The 18674-nt window shown below is 45.5% G+C and overlaps 7 protein-coding genes across 7 annotated transcripts; 6 read left to right on the top strand and 1 right to left on the bottom strand.

The window, feature by feature from the left end:
* Positions 1–757: 757 nt before the first annotated feature.
* On the top strand, positions 758–3760 carry EYB26_007214 (uncharacterized protein; the record flags this gene model as incomplete). Its single annotated transcript, XM_054266486.1, has 8 exons — positions 758–775; positions 834–1069; positions 1125–1724; positions 1781–2298; positions 2349–2614; positions 3243–3373; positions 3445–3509; positions 3651–3760. The coding sequence occupies 8 exons, from the start codon at positions 758–760 to the stop codon at positions 3758–3760; spliced, it is 1944 nt and encodes a 647-aa protein (XP_054122461.1).
* A 736-nt stretch (positions 3761–4496) lies between these two features.
* On the top strand, positions 4497–6985 carry EYB26_007213 (uncharacterized protein; the record flags this gene model as incomplete). Its single annotated transcript, XM_054266485.1, has 5 exons — positions 4497–4677; positions 4731–4782; positions 4854–4966; positions 5021–6898; positions 6972–6985. The coding sequence occupies 5 exons, from the start codon at positions 4497–4499 to the stop codon at positions 6983–6985; spliced, it is 2238 nt and encodes a 745-aa protein (XP_054122460.1).
* Positions 6986–10011: 3026 nt separating this feature from the next.
* On the top strand, positions 10012–10537 carry EYB26_007212 (uncharacterized protein; the record flags this gene model as incomplete). Its single annotated transcript, XM_054266484.1, has 3 exons — positions 10012–10112; positions 10202–10433; positions 10508–10537. 3 exons carry the CDS (start codon positions 10012–10014, stop codon positions 10535–10537), a joined length of 363 nt encoding a protein of 120 aa, XP_054122459.1.
* Positions 10538–11638: 1101 nt separating this feature from the next.
* EYB26_007211 (uncharacterized protein) lies at positions 11639–13744 on the top strand (the record flags this gene model as incomplete). Its single annotated transcript, XM_054266483.1, has 3 exons — positions 11639–12248; positions 12296–13610; positions 13660–13744. The coding sequence occupies 3 exons, from the start codon at positions 11639–11641 to the stop codon at positions 13742–13744; spliced, it is 2010 nt and encodes a 669-aa protein (XP_054122458.1).
* Positions 13745–14314: 570 nt separating this feature from the next.
* EYB26_007210 (uncharacterized protein) lies at positions 14315–14761 on the top strand (the record flags this gene model as incomplete). The annotated part of the gene is made up of 1 exon (XM_054266482.1): positions 14315–14761. One exon carries the CDS (start codon positions 14315–14317, stop codon positions 14759–14761), a length of 447 nt encoding a protein of 148 aa, XP_054122457.1.
* Positions 14762–14929: 168 nt separating this feature from the next.
* Positions 14930–15544, bottom strand: EYB26_007209 (uncharacterized protein; the record flags this gene model as incomplete). The annotated part of the gene is made up of 3 exons (XM_054266481.1): positions 14930–15019; positions 15098–15451; positions 15533–15544. 3 exons carry the CDS (start codon positions 15542–15544, stop codon positions 14930–14932), a joined length of 456 nt encoding a protein of 151 aa, XP_054122456.1.
* Positions 15545–15949: 405 nt separating this feature from the next.
* Positions 15950–17097, top strand: EYB26_007208 (uncharacterized protein; the record flags this gene model as incomplete). Its single annotated transcript, XM_054266480.1, has 3 exons — positions 15950–15997; positions 16061–16133; positions 16187–17097. 3 exons carry the CDS (start codon positions 15950–15952, stop codon positions 17095–17097), a joined length of 1032 nt encoding a protein of 343 aa, XP_054122455.1.
* Positions 17098–18674: the final 1577 nt, after the last annotated feature.

The raw sequence follows: 18674 nt of genomic DNA, 5'->3' as shown, positions 1-18674 counted from the left end.
TATAATTAGTCCGGTTGTCTAATACCTCTGCTTTTACCGATTGTTCAGAAATAGCGCCACAATTGATATCAAATATCAACTATGGTGTACTGATACATACCAACCCTAACCCTAATAATAAACCGTTCATACTCTACTCAGGTTAGACCACTTTCAGAGTCCACGAATCAGTTTTCTTGCCTCGGTCTACTCGAGCACATTGAATTAATTTCATTCTAGTCGATGATGTTTACCAATTGAATGTTTAAACTTCCCCGGATGGAGAAGACGTTGGTGACGTCATGCCTGTCGGGAGCTCCTCGCAATGATCAACCGGAAACAGCCTGAACGTCATTGACGCCGCTCCAAAAGAATAAAAATTGCTAACCAATACGTAGATAGATCCAATCAACTGAAAGTCGATATCAAGGGTCTGTTTCACTAAGCATCTTGCAAGCCTAGGACGAACGTCGTTACACGACGACCACCCCACTACAGACAAAACGTATGATGTACGTAGACACTGCTTGATCAAATGATTGGGCAAGCTGTAATTCACCCTATGTGAAAGGTTTCAGGTAAAGCTTAGCGGGTAGATATAATGTGTCATAAGGCAAAAGCTTGGTTAACAGGGTGCTTGGCTGGACCGTTTATTAACCATGACGTCCCTCGCTGTTGAAACAAAGTCGTCTTTGTAATTGTCTTCTCATCTTCACGATCAATCACCACCATCAATTCGTTGACTACCTCTGACCTTTGCAGGAATTTCTGATCCAAAATGACGCTATCTAGTCACGTAAGTCTGCTTTTGGTTGCTTCTTGCGAGAAAGCTACAAACTGACAATTCAATGCAGGTCGACCCTGATGAGCTTATCAAAGCTCTGCGAGACGGCACTCACGATAGCCTCAAATCCAACATCCACACCGAAAACGCCTTTGCCAGTTCAACCCCCTATTCTACGCGCTATGCTAGCAAGGAAGCAATTCCTAAGTTTCGCATGCCCATAGAAGGAACGCCTGCAGACGCCGCGGCGCAGATGCTACGTGACGAGCTGGACCTCGATGGACGACCCAATTTGAATTTGGCTAGGTAGGTCGTCAAGTACTGTCCAAGTGGTCAAGATTAGAGGGTTAACCGTGAAAAGCTTCGTTGGAACGTATATGGAACGACAGGCGAACGCACTGATGGCTGAAAATCTCTCTAAAAATCTGTCAGACGCCGACGAGTACCCTGCTCTGATGGCCATGCATGCGCGATGCGTTTCCATCATAGCCAGTCTTTGGAACGCGCAGCCAAACGAAAAAGCGATTGGTTCTGCAACTGTCGGATCGTCTGAAGCAATCATGCTTGGGGGCAAGGCAATGCAGCGCCGATGGCAGGAAAAACGAAAGGCGGCTGGGAAGGACATTTCTCGGCCCAATATTCTCATGGGTGCCAATGCACAGGTAGCCCTGGAGAAGTTCGCTCGATACTTCGATGTGGAGGCACGTATTTTGGACGTTTCTGAGAAGAGCAACTTTGGTCTCGATCCGGAATCGGTGCGCAAAAACATCGATGAAAATACTATTGGTGTCTTTGTCATTCTAGGCTCCACCTACACTGGCCATTATGAGCCTGTGGAAGAGATTTCGAAGATTTTGGATGAATATGAAGCAGAGACTGGCCATGATATCCCGATTCACGTCGATGGAGCGAGCGGTGGTTTCATTGCACCTTTCGCATATGCAGGTGGTGGACAGAAGTGGTAAGGTTTTTTTCTTCGAGAGTATCACGGCCAATATTCGTGCTGATCATTATCAGGAACTTTGAGCTTCCTCGAGTCAAATCAATCAACACCTCAGGTCACAAATTTGGACTTGTGTATGCTGGCTTGGGTTGGATCATCTGGCGTGATCAGTCCTACCTACCCAAAGACTTGGTCTTTGAGTTGCACTACCTTGGAGGCACCGAAGAGTCTTATACACTCAACTTCTCGAGGCCAGGAGGACAGGTGATCGGGCAGTACTACAACCTCATTCATCTTGGATTCAACGGATACCGCGATATCATGGAGAACTGTCTGGCAAACGCACGTCTGCTAAGTATAGCTCTGGAAAAGACCGGCTGGTTCACGTGTGTTAGCAGTATCCATCGCAAGAAAACTATAAAAGCAGCCAAGAACAAGGTGCTTGGTAAAGGGCAGGAGACCTCTGCCGACTACGTCGCCGGACTACCTGTCGTAGCTTTTCGATTCTCCGACGAGTTCCAGAAGGAGTATCCTCACGTGAAGCAGGAGAGTGTCAGTATTTTGTTGCGAGCGAAGCAATACATTATTCCCAGTAAAGACGATCCCCCTTCGCCTTCTGGACCTTTGCTGACATCCACTTAGATTATCCACTTCCCCCGACTGCGAACAATATCGAAATCTTGCGTGTGGTGGTTCGAGAGAGCATGAGCGCTGATCTCCTTGAATGCCTGATAGCAGACATCGTTGCCGTTACAGAGAGATTGGTCCAGTCAGACCCCGTCGACCTGTCTACACTCCAGACCCAAGCCCATAGAACTCGTGTCGAGCGACGACGTAATCGCTCTGGAAAGCACGGACAACAGGCTCAAAATAAATCCCCTCGTTGGATGACGAGGGTGCATAAGTCGGTGTGTTGATCGTGGGTGTGCCATTGTCCTGGCTTCATATTCTTGCCTTCATTCCGTCGTTGCGGCCTGGACTGGTCTTTTCCTGTTTTTCTATCCTTCAGCTCCGTTGTGTTAGCCAATTGATCCATATCTCTTAGTCTTGAAGAAAGGTATAATGGCATAGATCACCAAATTCTTCCTGATTGATTCTTTCCAGCCGTATTCTCCCGAGTGTACGACAGGCTGATTAGGTCTGAGGATCAATGGCGGCCATGTGATTTGATCCCATATTAGTCGCGGCTCGGAGCCAATCCCTTCAAGGTCTTTGACTTTGTATAGATCCTGGTCGAGTCAATTAATCTGTAATCTGTGTAACAAGTGCTAAGATGAGTTTGTCCAGTGGGAAGTGGCGCTGGAGAGCGGATCAGATATCCGGACCCGGGCGCCAGGAAGGAAGGAACATCCCGGCGTGCCTTGCTCCTTGACGAGAGGGCGCAAAAGTGGCAAGTGCCCACCTGCCGATTGTAAACACGACTGGCCTATTGAGAGAAAGTCATGTGAGTTGCCGCACGGAAAGAGCGAGGGGAAACTCTCCTGATCCTTGCCAACTCTTCTGTGTGTGCAACAGCAACTTGACCATGGACTGCAGTCACCCCTCGATGGATCGGATCATCGTACTTTCAACGACCCAGGAAAATCATTATACGAAGAATTTCAACAGATTAGCGCTCCAGTTGGAGTCGATCCACGTCAGCATCTGGCCGTCTGGCTCTATTTGTGGTCGGTGGCTGATAAACTGACCCGCTGGTCTCTGGACCTGTCAACTTCGTAATACTAATAGTATGAACTAGTTCCTCGTGTCCGCAAAGGGAGGAAACGCTGGAACAACTCATGGTATACTGCTACATATTGTCATGTACGAGCTAGTTATATGTGACATGGCTTGTTCACTGCTTGCGAGTCGTTCCATCGATCTCTGTATATACTTCCGTCTGTTGTCTACCCCACATACGTTATTTTCGTGGTTCTCGAACTCTAACATCGATGGAATCATCAGATAACAACGACTGGCTCTCAGATCCGACGTCAGTGCATCTAGGCTCTCGATGGGCTCCTAACCCGGTCACGGGCACTTTTAGACTTGATGCGCATGCTCATGCTCATTGATTGCCAAAGTGACTCCGGAACGTCAAAAGGACATGAGCCTCCGAAAGAATGCCAATATTCGAAAGTCGGCATAAAGTGGAATCGGCAGCAAGACACTGGCAGCATTGTACTGTAGGTAGGTACGAAATACTACGTAGAGTCATTGTGCCTATCATTTTCTTCCTATCGGCTGCTCGCTCACAGAGCCAATGCCCAATGGACAATTCGCCCAACTGACTCCGTGGTGATTCGCAGTTTGCTCCCCGCATAGACCACTTATCTGCCAATAACGCAAGGTTGTAAGCTCCTCGTTTTGATCTCCGCCCACCATCTGGATCCTGACTGACCAACTAACACAACTTTCCCCATCTGCAGTAGATAAGCCCTGGAACCGTTATCTACTTATAACATTGACGTCCACATTTCATTTACCAGAAGACGCTGCCGTTGACCTGCATACAACCCTATTGTTTTTCAGTGCCCTGCGTTGATTGTCAGTGAATTTACTTTCCATGCATGTTTGACTCGCTCGTTGGAAAAGAGGAAAAAAAGGCATTATCGTTAACAGATAGGCACTTTTTTTTGCTCGATACAGCTAACTCACGGGCTTTACTCCACTTCGTCCGTCTTATCTATACCGTCATTTCCCTACGCCCACGCTTGTTTATCCCCTCCATCCGGTCTCTTATCTTTCTTTGGTTATGCTCGCCAGCATACACTTTGTTCTCAACTCGGTGTGAGAGATCTTTATATGGTTATGGATACAATAAGGATCCCTTCGCCTTCGGCCATTCTAGATCCCCCTGCTCCTACACCAATATCTAATAAGACTAATTCGAACACTCGAAGAACTGCAACAAGTCCAAAGAAAAAGTCTACTGCGATTGCCATTCCTACAAACGGCACTCAGCGACCTAAACAATCCAAAAGCCGAAACGGTAAGTACTTTCCGGTGGTGGTATCCGAATATGAGACATGCTGACCAGCACAGGCTGTATTACTTGTAAAGCCAAACGACTGAAGTGTGACGAAACCAAGCCAAGGTAAGTTATTTAAAATAAGCCTCGCGTAGGGAAATGCGATTGCTAATGTCCCTTCTTTTATTCCCTGGTAGTTGTCAGCAATGTCATAAACGAAATGTGACCTGCGGTGGATATAAGAAAGACTTCAAATGGCGACCTTTTGAGGAAACACAGACCGCTCCCAAGGCTGCCCCTAAAAAGAAAGGTATATCATTTCTTTTCGGATGTTTTTAGTTCCATCCTTAACTGATATTTATAGCATCGCCACCGCCTGACACAAATGGCGATGAATCCTCACAACCACGTAAGGCGGCAAGAAGAAGCTCTGCGTCTTCAGGACAGATATTGAGTTCAAAAGAGCAGCCGAACTTCTTTTCACCAATAAGTAGCTCCCTTCCAGATGAACTATCACTGCCAGAGACTTCTATGTTTGCTGATTCGGCATCGTTAATTGCAAACTCACATGGGCTGAACTTCAGAGTCCCGACTTTGGACGAGTTCAACCCACCAACCATCTTCAACACCCCCGAGACAGAATTATCTGGTTTCATATTCTCAAGTGCAGAACTGGATTCAATATCACATTCCTTGCCCACTGACCTGGATCAAGTGGTAATGAACATGCCAAGTAGTCAGCCTAGTTTCACATCAATGCTAGAGGAGGACGCTGATGATGTTGAAAACATAATCAGACAATCAGAGCCTGGCTTTCAGCTTTGGCCTGTCAAGGATAGCCCTCCACCAACTACGCAAGTGGATATGTCACCCGATCTATCGATGGCGACCATGCTATTTCAGGAGCTCGAGCCTGCTCCCGGTAGCGAAGAGTCGCTCATTGTTCGATTTGACCGTTTGACTTGCGGTATTCTCTCAGTGAAGGACGGAGTTACAGAAAACCCGTGGCGAAATCTGATTTGGCCCATGGCAAGGGAGTCATCTGCTCTATATCATGCTGTTATATCCATGGCAGCTTTCCATTCATCCAAAGACAATCCAGCTTTGCGAGTTTTTGGAATGGAGCACATGCGCCGAAGTATCAACTTTATGGTTCAGGGTATGGGACAAATGCAAACTGATGCTGCGTTGGCGACCACCTTATCGTTGGCTTTTGCGGAGACATGGGATCAACAAACTTCCACTGGCATCCAGCATCTCAAGGGCGCCAGGGCTCTCATGCAACAGACTTTGAGAACAAGAGTCCGGCGGCACCCGCCATCAGATGAGTTGGGGCGAATTCGTTTCTTGTATAATACTTGGCTATATATGGATGTAATTGCTCGAATTACTTCTATGGATGAGGCTGAAACGGAGGAACCAGGCGATCCCCGTTTTGCAATACCAGAAGATGGGGTCCATGATGTTGATCCTTTGATGGGCTGTGCAACTACTCTATTCCCTCTCATGGGTCATGTAGCAAATCTTGTGCAGCGGATACGGAAAAGCGATAAGAATTCCTTTGCAATCATTTCCCATGCTCGGGAACTCAAAAATGCGATCGATCGCTGGGTCCTCCCTAATCATTTCAATCCACCGGAAGACCCTCAATCCGAGCTTCAAGACAGTATACAGACAGCATATGCATACCGATGGGCAATTCTTCTTTATCTCCATCAGGCCGTTCCCGAAATCCCTTCGCCATCATCGTTCATCCTTGCAAACAACACCTTAAAATTGCTGGCTACGGTGCCTCTTTCTTCGAGAACGAATATTCTACATATCTTTCCTTTGTTTGTGGCGAGTTGTGAGTTTGAGGATGAGGAAGACCGGGAATGGATTATGCAACGATGGGTGGCCATGCAAAACCGACTTAGGATCGGCAATATCGACCGATGTGTCGAAGTCATCCGCGAGGTCTGGAGGCGGAGGGATGCAGCCAAGGCAGAGCGTCTACGATTGCGATCACGTCCTGGGAGTCGGAAGGGATCCATGGTGATACATGGGGAGCATCCATCAAAGTCAGGCAATGTGTATGGAACGCCGATTGATAACAACCAAGCATTGGGGGGGTTATACTCTACAAGCCCTACACATAAAAGACAAGACTCAATAGCGCCAATTGTAGAAGAACTTGACTTTGAACAGACGGTCCGAGGGAGTCATCACTGGGTTGGAGTAATGAGAGATTGGAACTGGGAAGGTAAATACAAAACACACACACACAAAAAATCCAAGATCACCGAAATTGCAATAGCTAACTCAAAGATCCATAGTTCTTTTGGGTTGATGGTAGAGTTTTCCATTGCGCACCCCGATATTGTTCATTTTGTTCCACCGTGGTATCGGGCGTGGACTTCGTGTCCAGGCCTTGCACACTTCCAGACCCGGAGTCGGTTCGGCATAATTCCATTCGATGATCAATCTTGGGACTGGCTGGCGATGGTTGAAAGCTGGGATTTTGGTCGAGAAACGAGCGGAGCGAGTCAAGATAATGCTCGAGTTCGCTGGTCATGGTAACGGTTGGCATCTTGATAGGCTGTATAGTGGTCGCTGTCGCAATATCCTTTTCGTGTAATTTGACTTTATTTTTTTCGGGGCGATCCTTCTTGTATTACGACGTTATGCGATAAGAAAGCGACGGTTTTCCTTCCTCTTGTTTGAGGCTTCCAAGTCTGCAATTAGCCAGGTGTTGATTTGATTTTTCGTCTACTCTTTGTTCTTGACGCAGGGCGACGGATGAGGCGGGCAAGCCTACTTCGGAGGATATGAGGTAAAATGGACGAAGGTGATCGCGTTGGGCCTCTTTTTCTTTTTGGCGCTTTGGACTGCAGGCTAGACACTGGACACACAAAAGTTACAATCCAGGTTTTTGATAGTGCCGCGAATAATTGTTTCAATCTTCCGATATAATGGCTAAATTGCTGCTTTCCCTTTCGGCGATTAATTTTTTCTCTTTATACGCAACACACCCTATTCTCAGAGACTGTCGATATGGGTACCACCTTGGAAGTTCCTGGGTCGTTCTGCTGCAAAAGGGACGGACAAAAAAGTCGCAATGTTATTCTGCATTGGGCGTGATATTCGTGATGGAGCTGGCTTTTAAATAGATTATCCTCGATCTTCTCTTTTCTTTTGGTTGTGTATAAATAAATTGGATATCTTGAAAAATCGTAAATATACACACATACACACACTTATCTTTCCGAATGGGCTTCGTTGGAGATTGAGTAAGAATGTAAGAATGAAATTACCTGTTCTGAATTTTTGAGTCGGATTCTTTCTTTCGGTTGATTCTTAGTGAGAAACAGGACTGAGCCTGCTGTCAACCTGTACAGATTAGCATGAATGGAGGTCAATGTAGGTATAGAAGCGTACCCAGTTGTGCTTGAAATCCGATGGTTAAATAGGAATGAACTGCGATCGAAGTCGCCTAAAAGTCCAAGATTTTCTCAAGGGCGGGGTCAGGAACACGCAATCTGAGCATGGGAATCAAGTCTCTGCAAACAACCATGCAGCAACGGGGGCGGGTTTTCCGTTCGCTATTCTATAATTTCTAGCCGCACTAGACGGGGAATGTGATTATTTCCCGTGGAAAGCCTCGTTTTTAACATTAACTACTGGTTAGGGTTCAGCGGATAAAGGTAACCTCGAAAAACTTGATTTGATTCCAGATTCTGTACCGAATGTTACTGTGTATAGAAGTACAATACAGCCGTGAAAAGTAAGCGAAGTCGCGTGGAAGATAGTGCAGTATTAGGTAAAAAACACGGTACCATCGTCGTTCTATACTCACAGCTTCAATAAAAGGATCATGTAATCGACACCATGTCATGTGTTCATCTTCCCTGATGACAGCCCAGCTGAGAGCGGACTATTGTCTTAAAAAAATAGTTATTGTTATATCAAACTATCGCGTAAGAGTGCGCTTTGGCAGGGAACGCCCTTGGTGACTCAGGTGGGAGAGGAGAGGCAAATGACTATTTCCTTCTAAGGGCAATATATTGTCGCTGTTGCATCGCATATGCGTCTTGGGACAAAGCGCGGGGCATTTGGGAGGATGGGTCGTAGTCTTTTTGGTTAGGTGTACTCTTTTGGAAAGCCAAACCCATGAATTGTGCATGTTCTAGATATACAGATAGGTGGAAGGATTGAATATCAGAATTGAAAGTCTTAGTTGCTATTAAAATTACTACAGAGATTTGACGAATTCGGATTTTTAATCAATCCTACTCAGATTCATATTCACGCTGATTCGATTCGGCCGACTTCTGTCATTAGATTGCCTCAGAATCTCACAGCGATAAGATTAAGCCTTCAGTGTTTGTTCTGAAGCGATGGACTTGGGCTGGATTAGGGGAATTAGGGCAACTATACGCGCTAAGCCACATCGGGCCAACTTTCACGGGATCGAGACATTTTCTTTCCTAAATAGGAAAAATGTTCCCAGAGTGCCCTTTTCCCAGGCGTGTAGGCCAGAATCTGTTAATCTTCAGGAAAGTGGATATCTTTAAGATATTGTATACGTAGTTATCTTTTTACAAGTTGTAGTTTATCGTGTGAGGGGTAGCAAGGATGGAGGGGTAGTATCTAACATTCCTCGCCTCTATGGATAGATTGTCTGTCAAGCCTGTAGAATCCATGGATGGCTTCTTCTATTTGTATAACCGGCACAAAGTAAGAATGTTCAAAAAACATATGAGATTACTTCGGCTCAGAGATACCACTTATATATAGTATCATTAACATAATCGGCACAAAACTTCGTATAGGAAGAGCGCAAATGTTTCTCCTCATACAATCCGATTTCTCCGCATGGACCATCCCTTCTTACTCTATGTATTCATGGACAAATAATTGGAGTAAAACGGACACAGAAGCTTATGATACCATTCTTTTATTTGGTTATCAAACATCTTATCTGCTAATTCATTACAAGTTATTGGTTACGGATTTTTAATAACCCTTGACAATTGCTAAGCTACACGCTTTGGAGTAAAGAGACCCCTTGAATTGGCAATGTCTGGATATGTACCTTTCCGGGTTTACAGACCCATTAGTATCTTCACCAAATACTGGTGCTCGGCAGATTCTGATAAAATTTAAAAAGGATCAAGTTTCCTATTTCTCCTGACGTGGAGATAGATCCTTATCGTTTCCACTTCGTTTCCACTTCATTTTTTGAATCCTTGGATCTCCAACTTTTTCGAATATATAGATACACGTTTCTCCTCTTCTGATAATACAATGGGTAGCATTTTAAGTCGTGTATCCAGCAACAGTAAGAGTACTACCACCACCTCCAAAGAAGCAAAAATGGCCCCCATTGGAATGACCTACTATGAGAAGGCTCAGAGCACCTTCAAGCCTCCTCTGATTGCCAATGACAATGCTTTCTTGGGTGATATTTCCAGCAGGTACGTTGTCAGACCTAAGCGAACAAAATGTTCCGATGGTCATCTGATACGACCAATGTCGAAGCTGACCATAATTCATTGTTGCACAGTGAAAAGAATAACGCCGAAAAACCCATCTCTTGCGGTCTCTACCGTTTAGAAAAGGGCACCCCGCTCGTCTACGAGTACACCTACGACGAAATGAAGATCATCCTCGAGGGAGAATACGAAATCTCCGACGAGACGGGCCAAAAAGTCACTGCCAAGCCTGGTGATGTCTTTTACTTCCCCAAGGGTTCAAAGATTACTTTCACCACGCCGTCTTACGGGTTGGCATTCTACGTATGTTCTGATATCTGGGTTCTCTTTACTTCAAGTGTACACCATAGGTACTGACAATTTATTGCTTGATGTAGACTGGCCAGCGAAAGGAAGGTGCTGCTTAGACACTTTGATGTTTTCATGAATCGAGTTATTGGCACTTTTTTTTCATTCATCTCATAGCGGAACGACGACGGGACGGATATTCAGTTGTTGAATTATTGAGGTTTTATTCTTGGGGCCTGGTGCCAATAGAGCATTTATGATCCGAATATAAGATTATTTTTCTTTTCCATTTTTTTCTTTTTCATCTCAATCCAGACTTTACAAAAATACAAAAATACAAAAATAGCTTTGTTGATGGGCGTCCCCACCCCACTGGCTGGATGGTTATGGATCGACTCCATGCAGGTGATTGTTCAATAAGATAGACATGTTTAGCTTTCGCTAGTTTACATTCTCACTGCCCGAGGGATGGTGTACGTCAGGACAAGCGAGTCATAAGCTTATTTTAGGCGAGGAATTCGTGATCGCCAGTATGTTCAGCATGTTTGGAGTACCAAATGTTTATGGTCTTGAATGCTGCAGTCAAGTAGCTACTATTCTGTACCTGGACTTGACGATGAACAAGTCAATGGGACCCAGATCCCGATTCATAATCCTTGAATTAATCAGCAAGGACCAAGCAGCAATATCCACAGGGCACAGGGCTGGCTGAGGATTGTTTACAAAGTAGTTGAGTGTTTGGTGATGTCGGGCGATTGTTTCCCAGGCAACGTGTCCCCACTGGATCTGATTGGGTACAGAGGGGCGAACTTCCCGCTTCCTGCTCGTTGTTCCAAGGCTCCTTCCTGCCAGATTCATTCAGTGTACGATCCCCCACCCGATGAGATCAGTCAGTTTCACTGCTTTCTGACTGTACTGCCATCCCTTGTCGCTTGCTTCTTTTCTTTTCTTTTCTTTTTCTGCTTTCTTTTTTTTCTAACTTACTACGTACATCTTCAGCTCGACTCTGCTTTTGCTTATCTCTGTTGCTCTTCTTCACAGCGAGGTTTCGTCCCAATTGATTGTTGACAGACAGTCTTCTGTCGAAACAACTGCTAAACACATGCTCTTCACCCCCCGCCATTAGATCAGGTACACTCCACAGTCGCCATTTCGCGCGGCAAAAGCATCTCAACACCGCCTACCTTGATAAAAATAAAATATCCTTCCATATCTGAACGATGGCCGGTTCAAACTTCGCTTCAGGTTCAGGCTCACCTACAAGACCAAGCGCCCTTCAACTCCCTATTCCTCCCCCGCTACTCCATACACGCGCCAGCCAAGAGAACTACGACCGACCCTCCACACCTACTCACAGCCAAAATGAATTCACAAGTCCAGTGCAAACGCCAACTGGAAGCCCCAGCAAGAATCGAATGCCTCCTGGGGCGTTGAATTTGCCTGGTGTCTTTGAGAAAGCGATGAAATTGACTCCATCCTCCCCCACAAAGTCAGGTTTCAGCACACCAAGCTCTCCGGGCAAGGGATTATCTGTATTAGAAGACTTCAATGGAAGTGTTATCCATCAAGAGGCCTACCAACAAGTCCCCGGAAGCCCAACGCGCCGATCGAATAAGGAGAATGCTCCGCCAAATGTGCCACGCCTGGGCAAAGAGCTAGGCCTCAATGCCAATTCGGCTGCCGTGTCTAGGATGGAACAGTATCAACAGCGTGATAATATGGACAGTGTGCGAAGGGCTCAGAATCAGACGATGCGCGGTTTGACACCGGAGGAGCTTGAGAAGCTTCAGACGCCCAAGGTCAAGCGACTGGCTAATGTGACCCAGCTTTGTAGGTCCTTTCTTTGCTTTCTTTTGACTGCAACTAATAAAGAATAGATTTCCTCGATCATTATTTTGACATACTCAGCTATGTGCACAATCGCCAAACCCGGTACAACCAGTTCAAGGCAGCCTACCCTGCGCCTCCAGAGACTCCCGCCGAAGAGTACGAGCCTGCGCTTCAGAAATACCTCGGCCGCGAACGTGCAAATCTCCGTAAAAGACGCACTCGTTTGCGACATGGTGATTTCCACATTCTGACCCAGGTTGGTCAGGGTGGATATGGACAGGTTTATTTGGCACAGAAGAAAGATACCCGTGAGGTGTGCGCTTTGAAAATAATGAGCAAGAAGCTGCTTTTCAAGCTCGATGAGATTCGTCATATTTTGACCGAGCGTGATATTCTGACTGCTGCTAAGAGCGATTGGCTGGTGAAACTCTTGTATGCTTTCCAAGATGACCAGCAGATCTATCTCGCCATGGAATATGTACCAGGTGGTGACTTCCGAACCCTGCTTAACAACACCGGGGTTTTGCACAATCGTCATGCACGCTTTTATGTCGCGGAAATGTTCAGCTGTGTCGATGCTCTGCACAATCTGGGTTACATTCACCGAGACTTGAAACCAGAGAATTTCTTGATCGATAGCACTGGGCACGTTAAATTGACCGATTTCGGCCTTGCTGCAGGTATGCTGAACCCTGGTAAGATTGAATCAATGCGCATCAAATTGGAGGAGGTCGGCAATACATCGGTTCCGTTTGGGCGACCTATGGAACAGCGAACGGCAGCGGAACGACGTGAAGGATACCGGTCGCTTCGCGAACGTGAGGTCAATTATGCCAATTCCATAGTCGGATCTCCTGATTACATGGCACCTGAGGTGTTAAAGGGTGAGGACTATGACTTCACTGTGGATTACTGGAGCTTAGGGTGTATGCTTTTTGAAGCGTTGGCTGGATATCCTCCATTTGCCGGTGCTACTGTGGATGAGACATGGCAGAATCTGAAGCGCTGGCAGAAGGTACTGAGGAAACCACAATATGAAGATCCGAATTATTTCCTGTCCCGCCGAACTTGGGATTTGATCACACGTTTAGTGGCAGCGAAGGAGACGCGCTTCAAAAACATCCAGCAGATCCATGAGCATGAGTACTTTGCCGAGGTGGATTTCAATAAGTTGCGAGAGCGTATGGCACCATTCGTTCCAGAGCTGGACTCGGAAACAGACGCGGGCTATTTCGATGATTTCAGCAATGAGGCTGATATGGCCAAGTACAAAGAGGTACACGACAAGCAACGCCAATTAGAGGAGATGGCAGATCGGGACGAGAAAATGAGCAAAGGATTGTTTGTTGGATTCACATTCAGGTAAGCTTTCTGTCGAGTATCACGTTAGACGTGTCACTGACTTGAGTAGACATCGCAAGCCAGCAGTGGAAGATGGTCGAGGAAGTCCTCGGAAGTCCATTTTGACAGAGGGCACATTCGGGACGATCTTCTAGCATTGGCCGAGACACGGCTGATATCAAGCAGGCTTGAGTCAACCAATTTGTTTTATTTGATTCTTTTCACTTTGCGTTTACCCAAGTGAATTTTAATTCTCCGGACATCAGTTCAGCTTTTTACTTCTGGGTATTGACCATTATTATTCATACATACGGTTTTTCTTTCCGGGCTTAAAGAGGGACCTGTGTTTTTTTCTTCTTAATTGTAGTACTTGTCTGTGTTATTTGGCATACGTTTTTTTTTGTTCACACCGTGTATGAGTATGACTTTTCAGAGTACAATCAATTGATATTGTTCGAGTTTTGTGCATCTAATTGGTTTCAATTAAACCTCAGAATCAAATCAACTGATGCATTTGCAAGCCTGGTATCACTGTAAGTAACTTCACGGCCATCAATTCCGAACTGTTACATCAGACTATCTACAACCTTAACTATTACGAGTCTATTCCAATTGGCTATCCAGATCCTACACCATGAGGCCTCATTCTCAGTTCAAGAAATGTGTCCTTTGTTCTCTCAAGATTCCTTCTTTCCTATTTCATTCCCGTCTTCAAAGCTTTGAATATGGCAAGTCCTGAAGCCAACATGGTCCATTTCCAGGATATGGAACTACAACTACAACTACAACTACAAACACAACCAGAAGACACGAATTCGCACCTTGCGAACCATCGGGACGCACGTTTGAGCAAAGCCATGACTAGTGCTACTACCAACATCGACAACAGCACTGCTATTCCTCGTCTATATGGCTCTCCCCCACCATTTGACTTCACCACCGCAAACGACGCCATTATTAGGCATGGCGTACCAGACTACAACTCGAGTCATTCAACCATCAACCTCCAAGGCGCCAGCGATACGACATCAGAAGTGAATGATGCTCTGCAAGAACTATCCACTTGCATCAACCAAGTGATCAACAACAACGACAAGAACTCCGAAACAAAGGGCGCAAATTCAAGATATCGATCAGCGAGGAAACAAGTTGACATTCGTAGTATGCTATGACTATGATTGAAGGCTCAAAAAGTAGTGTACAACATATCCAATCATATTTCATTCGATAACCCATTCAAAGTTCTTGGTAGAGTGGTGATTGTAATTTTTTTTTTTTTTTTTTAAAAAAAAAACCCCCTTTCCCATATCTCAGAAAGGAATGACAAGAAGGAAGTTGAATTAGATCGACTCATCCCCTTTCCTTAACAGACGCAGAATTTCCGATTCGTTGTCGCCTATAACGGCCTTTCCGTTACTCCAGTCGACCACCTACCAAAACCCAGTCAGTCAAAAAATGCTAATAGATTGTTGTATTTATAATCCTGAAGGCGTAGAGGAGAAACGTACGATAGGCCTTGCAAACCCAGTTTCACTCAACTTCTTCAACGCATCAGCCTTACTAGCCGCACCCTGCACAACGGCACCAGGCTTCACACCCTTTGACCCCAAGTAGTCAATTATCGTACTCAATTGATCCGGTGTAGGTAGAGACTCTGTAATTTCAACCTCAAAGTCGTCGCGCAGGGGAGCGTCTGCTCCCGATGAACCCTTTGCGAAGGGCGTAGGATCACTGGCTTGGTCTGGAGTGGAGTTTGCAATTTCAGTGGCGTTTGCGGATGCGGTGCGGAGGAGGTTGACGACACGTGTTGAGCCGGGGAGGGAGGGTTTGTGGAAGACGGTTATTATGTCGAGGGTTTTGTGCTGTTTTTGTTATTAGCTCTTTCTTCCAATGGAAGTGGGCGGGAATTGGGCTGTGGCGCGAATGACGGGTGATGGACATACAATTCTGAACATCTTGGCCTTGTAGTTCTAATGGACACTGAGAAATATGGGGGTTCTTTTTTCTGATTTGAATGGTTTGATTGTGAAGATGAGGTTGGAGAGGAAATCGTACGAGGATAAGTCGGAGTACGTCATTGGTGGAGCTTCGAGCTCTGACTCACGTGTATCCGCCAGATACCGTAAAGGTCACGTGCTGATAAGAAATTTATTCTCGGCATCAAAAAAGTTGAGAAATAGAGCATCAACCAACAACAATCAATGAGCCAATACGCCCCCTTGGTTTTTTCAAAGTAGCATAACAATATCGCTCTCATATTCTTAATCAACAGTCTATTTCTTTGATTCAATCTCACGACGCTGGGCAAAAAGATTATTCGACCTTAGACAAAAGGACTCGGTTCACTCGATTCAGTAAAGATGGGCTCCAGTACGAAGAGGAAGAAGGAGAAGCAGAAAGATTTCCAGGTTCGTATTTCAGGACGAATTCGATCTATGCTGATCGGCTAACATATTATGATTTTACTCTAGAAACCGAAGCTCAAGGTTGGCAAGGCTAAGCCCAAGCCTGCAAACTTTACAGATACAAGTTTTAGATCGAAAGGTATGTATCAATACTTTGAATCTTATATTTAAACTTGTTATTAACAAACATAGCAATTGTGTTAAACCAACAATCACTTTCCACCAATGCACCAACAAGCTCTTCGCAATTCTCACATCATCTATCTCTGCTATCAAGCAAATCCGACACGCAGCGCAAAGAGTCCCTTGCGCATCTTACAACATCAGTATCATCTCGCCCTGTGGATTCGCCATTACCACAGCCCGTGAGTGTAATGATACCAAAACTTGTCCCTTTACTTCTAGACGCCAGCAATAGCGTACGAGCACAGCTCTTGAAATTTCTCAAGACTCTCCCAACAGCTGATATAGAGGCCCACGCTGCCCAATTATTACCCTACATCCGAGCTGGAATGACACATTTAGCGGCAGATATTCGCTCCTCTTCAGTTGAAGCTCTTGGGTGGCTGGTGGAGACCGCCGGAGGAGAAGTTGTATCTTGCCCTGGAGGCTGGATCAAGACGTTGAATTGTTTTCTGTCTCTTCTCGGATGGCATACTGAGGAGTCGGCGAAGTGGTCTTCAAATCGAAGTTCATTTGGAAAGGCCGGTAGCGAAGGTCGGCCGATGGTTAAGGCTCTTCATGCTCTTGCTGAATTTCTCCGCGCCGGCATCAGCAGCGAGGAAACAGCCATACAAGATGCGTCTGTCACGGCAATTGCAGGCCATGACACGGGTGTGGAATTTTTCCCGCTTGACCTCTCCGTTCAGCAAAACATGATCCCAGACCGCTCTGCGCCTTACGCTTATCTAAATCTCTTTGGTCAACCGCGTGATGCCGAGGGTGAAATGTATGAAAGCCGCGAAGATAGGCTACGAGTTTTTGGTGATATGTTTCGCAAGGCTATTGAGCGTGGGGTGGACAATGCTCGTAAGGAAGGAGGCGAAGTTGGACGGGCTTCGGCGGCGGTGTTCAAGGTCCTTCGAGAGACGAGGGAGGTCTGAGAGCTGATAGGTCATTTGCCCAGCAACAGATCGATCATACTACGAGCTCGAGTCGGCTTGCTACTGGTACGACTACTGAGAAGTTTAGCAGACACGCCTTGGACTTCAATTCAACACAAGAACTTACTCGTAGTAATATACGAGCCACATGCCAAGGAAACAGGACTAGCAACATACGCCGGGCAAGAATGTGGACTCATAGGGATCGAGTCAACATTACCTCCACTCCATCGATTGGTGACCACCATCTCGTGCGCTTCACACCTTCCATTTCAAAGCCCAATCTATATACGGCTCAACCCGGCTAAAAGCAAGTTCGTCAAAGCGTATGCATTAGTAGTCATGCCGGGGCCGATAATTGTGTACGCGGCTAAATCGACGGTTTTATCTTTCGACGCCTCAATTCGGTGGACGAACCAAAGAATATATATAACATTTTTGAACTTTAAGATATCGATATTTGAGCTCAGATGTCTGTAATGAGCTGTTACATTATGGCAGTTGCTGCAATGAAGGAATACAGCTTGGTGCCTATGTTGAATCCAAGTACATGTATGCCGAACGCCAATGCATCTTCATCCGAGTTGTCTCACCGAGTTTGATAGGTCCATCACACTTTCACACATTTGTATAGAACGATATTCCGCCAAGAGAATATTTCAGTCTATTGTATATAGGTCAATGCTTCCAAGAAAGACTCTTCATATCTAATTTTTTGATAGCAAGAAATCACACATAGAACGGCGTATGGTACCAAAGAATTCCTGGAGTATTGTGGAGATATTTCCAAATGTAGTATACTACGTATGAAATGCATCCAAACCAAGCATTTAAGAATATGAAACATCCCCGATCCAGATATCAAATCACCGAGCTATTCAATTCTCAGACCTACTACGTTTCATACTCCGCACTTCCCGAGGTCCCAGAGCACATATCGGATATGTCATTAATATAGATCCCAGCTATCTTAGGTACCTATACTTCCTTAGGCATGGAGTCCATGATATAGATTACATCTATGGATATATCGGACATATTAATATAGTCTTTGGATGGAAACAGACGCAAGAGAGGTATGCAAAGATAGATGAAACCAGCCAATTAAATTGAGCTTGGATCTGGCGGTCAACAAACTTGCATGGCTATCAGGTAGGTACGCAAGCTTGTTCCCCGTTTTTTCTACACTTGAAATAGCTTCTTTTCATGCGTTTGAGGTAAGTATCATGCATGGAGTTTCTTGTTCGGCGTAGTATGCAGTATGCTAAGAGAAAGGAAGTTGTGCGTATGTAGAGAACAGCTCCAATCAGATGAGATGGCATTGCGTTGCATTATGCATGCATGCAATGCAAGACCACTCGTTTTCTCAGGATTCGGAATAGGGAAGGGGAGTTAGGCAGAAAATGAACTCACATTGCTACTTTACATTTCTAGATTTTGAGTATGAGACCTCCAAGGCTGATTACCTCTGAGAGGTACATTTAGCTGCGTACATATTGATGTCACACAACGTCCTTTACAGCAAGGATATAGTTAGCTAATTAAATTATTCTTATATTCAAAAAGATACAGTTGAT

The sequence above is a fragment of the Talaromyces marneffei genome, chromosome 5 (genome assembly GCF_009556855.1).
Source record: "Talaromyces marneffei chromosome 5, complete sequence".
Lineage (NCBI taxonomy): Eukaryota > Fungi > Ascomycota > Eurotiomycetes > Eurotiales > Trichocomaceae > Talaromyces > Talaromyces marneffei.
This window is presented reverse-complemented; position numbering and strand designations above follow the sequence as displayed.